Source organism: Vanacampus margaritifer, chromosome 15 (genome assembly GCF_051991255.1).
Source record: "Vanacampus margaritifer isolate UIUO_Vmar chromosome 15, RoL_Vmar_1.0, whole genome shotgun sequence".
In the NCBI taxonomy this organism is placed as follows: domain Eukaryota; kingdom Metazoa; phylum Chordata; class Actinopteri; order Syngnathiformes; family Syngnathidae; genus Vanacampus; species Vanacampus margaritifer.
Genome location: NC_135446.1, coordinates 10,392,773 through 10,403,851, shown reverse-complemented (window position 1 = coordinate 10,403,851; position 11,079 = coordinate 10,392,773). Strand labels below are relative to the sequence as shown.

At 39.1% G+C, this 11,079-nt stretch overlaps 1 protein-coding gene across 6 annotated transcripts in view; it reads right to left on the bottom strand.

The window, feature by feature from the left end:
- Positions 1–7,198: 7,198 nt before the first annotated feature.
- Positions 7,199–11,079, bottom strand: part of osbpl8 (oxysterol binding protein-like 8) — a 52,495-nt gene continuing 48,614 nt past the window's right edge. For all 6 annotated transcript variants that reach the window (XM_077544290.1, XM_077544291.1, XM_077544292.1 and 3 more), the window contains one exon: positions 7,199–10,892. In XM_077544290.1, coding sequence (XP_077400416.1) covers positions 10,763–10,892 — 130 coding nt within the window. In that variant the 3' untranslated portion in view covers positions 7,199–10,762. The remainder of the gene's footprint in view (positions 10,893–11,079) is intronic.

The window sequence follows — 11,079 nt, the reverse complement described above, 5'->3', positions numbered from 1 at the left end:
AAATAGCCCCAATGTGAAATGAGAAAGGCTCAGCTTTGTGCTGTCAAGCTGCTCTGTAATCCCGTTCACTGGTGTCACTATACACGGCGTCGCCACACAGGCCTGACCAGCCGCTCAAAATCAATGACATTAATCGTTGCTGGCAGGGATTTGGAGTATATTTTTACCCCCCCAAAAATCTATTTAGAAAGTTGCTATGAGAGTTTTGAACTTCACAGCATCTGCCTCGAAAGCAAAATGTCAGCAATGGTACGGTTTGAAGTCTTTTTTGCATTCACCTCCATTTTCTTATTCAAGGGGCGTGGCCTATTTACCGAAGCCACCACTACAACTTCAGCGAATGACGGTAATTGTCAACTAACACACACCGTGCGAAAGACCTCGCCCTTAAAACACTGCCTCAACTTTATTGCCAAACTCCTCACAACGCAGTTACAGTAAAACATGGATGCTGGACATAACAATGATGCACCAGGACCCGTGTCTGACGTTTCCATTGATGTGAGCGTGAATGTATGAGCAACCTTTGTAGGGTACGTATGTGCGGGGGGGCCTCTAAAAAGACAGGCTGACAAGTGGGTTGTAATCCTGAGTTTGAAAAGAAAGTGCCTGGGTCGGCTCGTTGGGCAGCCATTGTCAGCGGCAAAGGCAGAATTGTACTCGGCCAGGGCGCGGCTGGCCGTCAGTGAACGTTCACGCTACATGCAACAACCTATGGTATGTGCTGAGTAGTGAATAGCTGAATACTTCAAGCTGGGGGCCGGATATTGATGAGTCGGTTACAAAAACAAGGGGGAAACTACATTTACAGTATTGATCAATCAATGTACAGACTGGTGTTCTAATTTCCTTCTGATGGGAATGAATCTGTGACTCTACATTGCATTTCATTCTAAACAACTGCTTGTTTTGAAACATTTATCAGATTTTTCAGGAAACACAAAAAAATTGAACCATTTGCTTCATTTTTGCAAAAAAAAATATTTTTGCCCCCCAAAAAACAACTTTGGCAATTATTTTAAGAGGGTGACGATTTGACCTAGGCGCAAAACATTTGTAGTTTTTTCCTCACTACATTTAAGCGCGGTGCTAATGTTGAAATATATAGTATAGTATATAGTATAAATAGCTTACAATAAATATAAGTATACTTTTTAAGAATAAAACCTCATTTTTTTTTTTTCTTTTGAGAGCTCAGTATTGTTCATTCGGTAATTTTACCGATTCGACATGTCATCATCATTGCTCTTTTTTTTTTTTGTATGTGCGTGAGTATGTGCATGTGCGTGAGTGTGCATGCGTGTGAGTGTGTACTCATTAATTCACCTCAAACCTATTAAAAATCCCACACCGTTCACCTAAACCGAACACTTCAGAATCCAGCTAGAGTCGTGAGGTTGTCAGGAGACCCGAGGAAGGATCAAAGAAAAGAAAGGAAAGTGAAATCCAGCACCGACAGAGGCCGACTATGCTACTGAATTTCAATGTTGACCATGATTGTGGTACAGGAAGAGCTACATTTCTTTTTTGGTGTTACTCCATAAAATATGCTGACATCACCGATGACGGTGGTTCGTTTGACTTTTGAAGGACACTTTTCCCCCCAAATTCTTGCTTAAATCCAAATTGTTCAACACTGAAGGTTCCACGTCAGCAGTACGTACAGTAAGATGCATTCAATCCTGCCTTTGCATTCATCATTTTCTTTCCTGGAGTGCCAATCTTCAGCAATTTATGTCCCAAGCTCTTCGCTGGCAGTTCTCAAACAAAAGCAATTGAAAATAGTCTCCTTCATTCCAGATATTGCAGCATCTAGCCGACGAAGAGTGCATGGTCCTCCTTCCCTCCAACTTCATCCACACTCACTGAGTCATCTCTGAATTTGCTCTCTTGGCGACAGTTTGTACAGCTTTTCATCACACGTGTTTATCTGTAGACGCCAGACGCATTCTCCGTCCTTTTTTGCTTTGCTGATGAGAACGTGGGTGATGTTCTGTATAAGCAGACACACGTTCAAGCCTAATTTATCACGTTTTATTTATTCTGGAGCGTGACTGAGCTAATCATAACCCCGCTGTGTGACATGCAATTTAGTCCACTTGAAGCGGAGCTATAAATAGCTGTAACTGCATAATGTTCAATATTTTGGAGAAGCTTGATTTTCTCACCTGCGCAGCACTCATCTTGCCCGCCAGTCTGTATCTCTAAGTCAGGAGGCGGAGAAGATCTGATTCTTTTAACAGCAAAACAAAACATTCATACTCAAAGGAAGCTGAGCACTTAATCAGCATTCTGCCAGACGGTGAGTATTGGTTGCTTTTAGACATCCATTAGCACAATGGAAGACGTGTTCAAGTGTCCTTTTACGACTGTCCAGCCCATAAATAAATGTATTGCACATCATTTTAATAAAAAAAATGTACCTAAACATATCTATTAGACTGATATGTTTTTTTTTCAAGGTCGATACCAATTATTAGTAGTCAAGGAGATCAATAAATGATATTTCAAGCCGATGTTCATTTGTAGTAAAAGAGAAAATATTAGCATTAAAAAAAAAAACTTTTTCTTTTAATTTTAAACATAAAGAACTGACAGCTTTGTTTAAAAATTCAAACAAACATTGCAGGGACGTTCAGCGTTCAGCTAAATTAAAAACTAAGCAAGTAAATAGTTCCCTAAAGTTTTCCAAATCATTTCTTAATTTAATTTTATTTTATTTTTAAATAAAAAGTGTAGGGAGTTACCAGTGTCAGCGTATTTTTTTTTATAAAGTGGAAATTGAAATAAATCCATGTATGAAAAGTTCCCTGTATCTCACTGAGCGATAAATCCATGCGAATGTAGCCAATTTAGGCTTTTCGTCAGGGTTTAAAAGACCTTTGCAGACAGTAAAGAAATGTCTGAATATGTTGGAAATGTCTTTGCGGCAAGTAAAAATTGTCTGTGAACATTTTACAAATCCTGATGAAAACCGTCAATTTAGCTACGTTCGCAAGCATTCACCGCTCAGTGAGATACCAGCTTTATCGGCCTTCGGATTCGTGAAAACGCTGACGCCGATATTTGGCATTTTGACAAATATCGGCCCGGCCGATAATCGGTCCATCCCTAAGTTAAATATAACTCAGCTGTATTGAACGATGTTTTCCATGGATTAGTGAAACGTTTGACTGTAACATTATTACCTGTCACTTTGTTGCTCAGGAAGCTATTAAGTTTTACTTTAATTTAAAACATTGTGAGTAGTCCCTTCCGTCTCTCCGTCGTTGACGGATGCCTACCTATTTGGTGAAGTGACGTTTTTTTGGGGCTTCATGACGCAAAGAATGTCGGAAGGCCCGGTTCCATGGACAAAAAACCTGTTTTGTTGTGTTAACTAATAATGATGTCATTAATGTCAGTCTACTCAAGTATTATAATGCCAGTTATGTCTGCGAGCGTAACAAAGCGATGGCAAACATCTTATAAGGCGGCGAGGAGTCAGCAAATTTTCTGCCACACTAGACGAGGCGGGCTGGCAACCGGAGGAGACAGCGCCTCAGAAATGTCTGAGTCATCGCCTGGCGTCCTTTGATTGCTTAGCAGCCACCCAGCCAACCCGCCTCCTCCTCCTCTGTTGTTTCAGCCATCCATTGCCGGGTGAAAGCCAGCGCTAACCACTCAGACGATTTAAGGGGTCGGACTCAGGACGATTGCAGCGATTGATTAAAAGCTAGGAGATACAAAAGTTGGAAGGCCGACGAGAGACACCCTGGCACGTGGACATCAATACATCAATGCGCTCGGGTTATTTATAGCAGCATGAAGTGCTAATGCAACCTGAGCTTCAAGAGACAAAAAGGAAGATTCCCTCTTCCAACTGGTTTGATCACAGACAATGACGACAAACTAAGAGCAATTTTCAAGAGTACATGTACTTTGAGTACTTGTGGATATTAGACTGTGTTAACTACTGTCTGTCCCGGATATGTTTTAAAGCTGCTTTACGTAAAGGTGTTCCCCCAAATCATCCCTCTCACTAAAAATAGCAGCGCCCTCCTCCCAAAGACGGGAGGACGGAGCATTGCTACGCTTGCAGGGCAGACAGACGGGAGACCCTCCGCTCTCGGTGTCATTTAGGGCAAAACAGAAGAATAACGATAACGCCACACCAGTGGACTTTCCGCTAATCCAGCTGTGAATGAGAGCGGCTCACTGCAGCAATTCTTTTCATGCTCTGTTGACAACACAGAGGTGGGGTGGGTTGGGGATAAACACCATGCTGAGCCAGCGCAACCTCGTCAGCCATGCTGCGCTACCTCACTTATTATCGATTAACCCGTTCAATGCCTGCCGGCATCCTTTCAGCCACCGACGAGCTACCGAGATTATTAATAGCCTCATGAAAGAAAGTCATGCATGGCAAAAAGGACTGTTGAAAATTTAAGAAAAAAAATATAGTAAAATAAGAAAATTATTACTTCAAATAAGCAAAATGATCTGCCAACAGAACAAGAAAATTTTACTTCAATTTACGTGTAAGATTTTGAAAAATAAGAAAATAATACTAGGCCCATATCAACCACCGCGGCCTTGAAAATAGTATTTTCGGACTAAAAACAAGTAATGTCGACTTTTTTCAAGCTGTAATAAATACAACAATTTTCTTAAAATACATGAGCATTTTTTTCTAATGCTTGGATAACTTAGCCTGATTGTCAAGCAGGGAGGTAACAGGTCACAATTTCTTTGTCACCACCTAGCCAGGAATTGAACCCACAACCTTTAAGTCAGAGGGTAGGCACTCTACCACTAGACCACTGAGCTGGTACTGAAAGAAGGAAAAATTAGCTTAGTAAATATAACGAAATGAACCATTTTGCACTCATCTGTTCTCATAGTTGTATTTTTTTTCATTTACCTTATTACTAAATTATGCAAAATCTTAAAATAAGAAAACTCATGAAACCCCAGTTCAGGGCCTTCGATGTTGGTTAGTTGTCATCTTAAAATGTGGGAAATGCTTGTTTTAATCCTCACAGTACTTAAAACTGGCTGTTAACACTCAATGCCAAGACTGCTTGATCAAATAATATAAATAAGTAATAAGTATCTTAAAATAAGCACAATGATTTCATTTTAAGTAAAAAAAAAAAAAGTCAAATCAAAATAAGCAAATTTAGGTAAAATTTAAGAAATTACATCTTACTTAAGATTTTAGTTTTTGCAGTGTGTACGCCTGAGGCACACAAAGTATTTAGTAGTGAAAGATTCTGGTTGGTAACCCGGTGGGTAGTAGGCGATGTCTGGTCGGTGCTGGATCTCACTCTTCTTTCTTTTCTTTGATCCTTCCTCGGGTCTCCTGACAACTTCACTACTCTAGCAGGATTCTGAAGCATTCGGTTTAGGTGAACGGCATGGGATTTTTAATAGGTTTTAGGTGAATTAATGAGCACACCCGCACACGCACAAACACACACAAAATAGAGCAATGATGATGACATGTCGAATCGATAAGATTGCCGAATGAACAACACTGAGCTCTCCCAGGGAGGAAAAAAAAAATATTTAGTGGCCACCATTTTGTTGATATGACAGAGTCATGTAATGAGAAAGAGTGGGTGGGGCTTGTGTTATGGTTACATAACATGAGGTGCTTGCCCTCATCCTTTGCTCTCCATCTTGTCCCGTTTCAGTCTCCATGGTGACCCTAATTCTTACATTTCCCCCTTTCTTTCCAAATATCCTGAAAAACCAGCCTGTCAAACATAGGTGGGGTAATGTGAGATTGGGCATCCACTCGAGTGGGGGGTCCGCCTCTTCTGCCCGCTCCCCCAAATTTCCGTTACATATTTTAAATATAGAGAAATAGCACTATTGTATAAAAACAAAACACCTAATATCACTAATACGCTAGTTTAGTTTTTATATAGTATAATGTACATACTGTAAACTTCACGTGTTACGTGACTCTCATAATGAGGTCAGGAGTTGTGGCTCCTTGCGAGTGTACACATTTTGTATTTGTAACTAAAGAGCTGATTGGCTGGCACTGGAGGTTGTTAAGTAACTTGGGCACAAGGTCAAAGCAACAATAAGACCGTCATTTGAAACTTAGATCAGTGCCACAATAATACTGCTTTAAATAATCTAGAGAACAAGCTTGACATATTATCTGAGTCCTTGTAACATCCACATTTATCATCATTTTAAGCCTGCTATTTTCATGTCTTACCTTCATCAATCGACTCGCTCACAAACACTTGATTTGTGTCTGCCGACATCTAGTGGCCAAAATTGTACAGCAAATCGTCAACACGGTTTATCACAGTAAATATCAAAGTACACATTAGAATCGGGTTCTCCCGTTTAAAGGGCACATTTTGCCCTCGTAGCAAGTGGTGTACCTACAACATAAAATATATCAATCCATTTATATTGTTCTCTACATTTTGTCGTCAACATGTGTATTTCAACACCCTACACTACAAATGTAACGGTCATACTCGCAACATTTAATTTATTTTTTAATTAAATAGTTAAATTATCTTTGAATACAAATTTTGGTGTAACGCTTAAAAGGTTTACTCCTACTCAATTTTCTTTCGACATGCTAGGTGTGTTAGCTCCCATGATTACTGGTCAACAACAAGCTTAGCTAAATAATAAAAGAAAACTAGCATTTTAATGTATTTTTCTTCGGAGTAATAAGGTTGAGTGACACACTCAATTAAGGCTGAAACCATTTTTAAAAATTCAGAAAACAAAAAAAAAACAAAAACAAAGGACTTACCTTAAAAGTTTGCTTATGGTTGGCATTGGCAGTTAGCTTGACATGTCATTTATGCAGTCCTCGAGATGGCTTAAAAAAGTTCGATTTATAAGGTCGAGTGTGAGACTTCATTTACACATAACTGCTCATTTAAATTTGTCATGACAATTGTAATGGCAATTAAATAACAAAGTCCTACCACAAAAACTGATATAACCGTTTTTGCTCTAATATTTGATATGTACAGTATGTTGATTACCAAGAGGGCACCCCCCCCCCAAAAAAAAAGAAAAGAAAAGGCATTTTAACAAAATACAAATGTTTTTATTTTATTTTACCTTTACCACTATTATGATCTTGTCTTTCTTTGTGTGGACAACAATAAGAAATTCACATGTTACATCACCATGCCATTTTATATTTTTCACAAGAAAACACACAGGATGTCATTATTTTTTTATTATTATTATTTTGTGGTATATTACAAGTGACGTGACATGTAGAAGTGCAGGATGTTATCAGTGCCTTGAGGATAAAGTCAGTACACACATTAAGGTACACAGTATGCAGGACAGGAGTGGGTTTAGGTGACAAAGCTACACAAATACAGTGACTAGGTCATGGAAAACAATGGTTTAAAAAAAAAACAGTTCTAAGAAGCAAAACATATCAAAAGAATAAATAAAATACTACGAGAGAGGATGGATGACAAGGAGTGGCGTCACTCAGGGATCAGTATCTGGACTCCTGTGAGTGCGTTACTATGGCAACGCCTTCCAGTTTAGGAAATGCATTATGCAGGGGCAGGCTCGTTACTAAGGCTTTTTATGGCACGCCCGCTCTGCAACACAACAACAACAAATCCCACGCACGGCCTCCTCTATTCTATTCCAACAACACCGCTCTTCCATCTTTATCCCTTTAAAAAAAGGCACTAGTATTCTCCACATTCGAACATCTGGATAACTTTAAGATGAGCGAGTCAATGAAGATCCATGGTAAGACAATGCACGGGTACACACACGGGCAAGCCGGGTTAACTCGCCTCCCTGACAATGCTACCAAAGTCTTCTTTCTCCCCATCTTCGCTAACAGTCTTAACGGGAGGCAACGAGATATGTAAACGTCGACAAAACTACGCACGCGGTCTTCCTGTGGTACCTTCCAGATTACAGATTGAAACCAGGATGAACTAAAACTGGATTTACACTGACAGGTCCAAGAGTGCTCTATTCCAATTGAATGCATATACATTGAACTGTTAGTGACTCAGTGAGCTGCAGTAATATTAGTCGTTTTTTGCAAATGATAAAGAATACATGCTGGTGAGCATTCTCTGTTTGTCTGTTTGTTAGCATTTAGCTCAGCTAGCGCGGCAAAGATATGTGGTTTGTTTTTTGTTTAGTTTGACGGTTAACTTGAGTGGGAGTGGCAATAACAGCTTGAAACCTTTTTTTTTTGAAGACTTCCCTATTTATCAAACTGCTGCTTATTGTGAAGATAGTTGAGTTCATTGCCAGCATACCATGGTTATGATTGAAGTCAAAGCAAAAACTCGGTCCAACATCAGCTTGTATCATTGAAAGCTCGCAAATTGGGTCACTCGGATCGCAAGGCACCACTGTATATGCTTTTTTGACACTTTTGTTTTGATGCATTTTTTTCTTTTTACATTGCAATGACGAATGCCGTAAATCCAGTCTTGTACCTGTCGGTATACTAAATTTTGACACCATTTGGACACATTGTGATGCATACAAAAAGTGGTCTTGTTGCGAGGAATTCCTGTTAGGTTATATACACAAGTGAACAAGACACCAAGCTAATCATCTACACACTGAAACTGGCTGCTACTTACGGATGTTCAGAACGATTTTCTCCATTTGCTAAGGTGATTGTAGTAACTGGTAAAAAGGTTTACTGCCCTCTCACTAATTATTGAAGCGTCTATTCTAGAATTCACTGTGGCACAAAAGCACTGGAAGCGATTAAGAGAGTAAAGAAAAAACTTGCCCTACGTCAGAGGTTTATACTTTTACAAGGAAAATTGACATTTAAAATCAGGAAATTAAGGTTTGTTTCTGTGCAATAATTCACAATGTCAATAAAAAGTCAGATACTAATTATTTTAACGACTAGCTGGTCTCCATGACTGACTCATCGTTTAAATTGAACAGAAAAAGGACAATTTCACCACCCCAAATTTGACTTAATTTACCTAACTAAAAGAAGCTAAGATAAAAGAAGCAATGCTAAGCTAAAATAATTTGAAGTTGCATCAGTACGGCTCATGCTGACGTTACAGATGTAAGAATAGTAACAGTGGGTACATTTTGCAGAAAAAGGAACATGTTTTTGCTAAGCTATGCTAATATGAGCTAAAATGTGAAGTTAAACTAAACTAAACTGAGCTTAAGCTCATACTGACGTTGCAGATTTTGGAATGGTATCGTGTAAATTTTGCAGAAAAAAAATAATATTTCACTCCAGAAAATTACATTTTACTCTTCAAAGTTGAGCCAAATGAAACTAAGCTAAATTGAAACAAGTAAAGGTAAGCTAAATGGAGACAAAAGAAAAGATGACACATCTTATACCGACATAAGAATGCTTTTACTTTAAATTTACCCTAAAATGGAAGTTTAACAAGCTCAGCTAAAGTAAACAAGATAAGTGAAATAAGGGAGGGGTGCGTTTGGAAATTCACGCTGAGGCCCTAACACCATTTTGAGAGTGGGCGTGTTCCTAAAGGCAGAGTGGGCTTTCCTGAATACCCGAGGTCGTTTAAACTCCCCGACAGGCAACAACCCTCGCAACTAGCATGTAGAGTTCCCTCTTTGTCCTGCCTGATGCTCTGGCTGTTCCATATCCCCAGTTTGAGCGGCATCCCAGCACTCTGAGTTTCCGAATAGTCGCAGTGGAGCAGAGTGGTCTTGGACTATATTTCCGAATGCACCCAAGCTAACAGCTGACTGTAAAATATATATATTATATTCTACTAAACAAAAAACAGAGTTTTTACTTGTTTTTAACCCTAGGAAAAAAGTACAAAAAGTACACTAGCTTGTCTCATCTTCCCTGGTATTTTATGTAAACTAAGATGAGCTAAGCTAGGTTAAGGGAGGCAACGCTAAGCTAAAATAAGCAACAGCTCGCTCATATTGTGGAAGGATATTGAATGTAAAATGTAGACAATTAAGGAATGTTTCAAAAGTCTTCAGATTTTAATTCGCTGTTAAATCTGAGAAGGCAGTTTTTTTTTAGATAGAGTCCCAGAATTTTTAGCCTCGCATAATTCACGTCATTTTGCCAGCTTCTCGCTATTAAGAACACTTAAAACTTACATGGTAGATTCAGTCAAAACAAAACAAAACAAAGGGTTAGGCAGTGGTCACTGTAGTTTAAGAACTAATGAACATCAAGTTCTCATCAGTTGATGTTGAAAAATATTGGACGTTTCCAGTGCGCTTGTGCAGAAGACAAAATACTGTACAAAGTTGCAACATGTGCGTACCACACTTTTAAGCAGTACATGTCACATTGTTTTTTTTTAAAGTGTGTATGAACTTTTTTGAGTCAATATCCAGTCGTAAACAACAACAAAAAAAGCAGACAGATTGGACCACTTTGGATGCAACATATTAATAATAAAAAATATATATATTAGCATGAAAGGTCCTTTCATTAGGAGAGTAGTCATGGCTCTGGAGTTGAATATGTCCCGTCTTTTGGAGGATGACATAAATGGAGTAGTTCCAATCCCGTCAAGAGATAAAACGGCTGTGCTCCTTTTCTACAAGAGTCTCTTTGAAATTTGTGAATCTTTACAATATTTCGGAATGGCCTACGAAATAAATAAATACAAGTCTCCCAGTTTGGGGATAATTATCTTCTATTTTAGAAGCTAGAAAAGACAATTGAGGACGATGGCAGAGAGGACAAAAAAAATGAAACCGGTTACCGACACTGGAGCGTGTTTGTGATCAGTCTCTCTGCTATGGCTGACTGCTACTTGAAAATGTAGTTGATGACCACCTGCAGGACGATGAGGGCCATGATGACGACGTAGTCACGCTGCTGCAGAAAGGACGTGCCCTCCGCCCGGCCTACCGTTCGACTCCTCAACATGCTTATGCTCCTAAGAACGCACAAAATATCCGTTTATTTCCACTCTAAAAAATATAGAGAGAGCGGATGGGAAAAGGTCGTTCTTTATCCTTTGTGGATTTTGTATGTCACTAATGTTTTACAAGCTAACTGCATGGTATCAAATTGTGAAAATGAAATGCAGAATATGTCTCCCTTAGTATGATATTCAAGCGTGT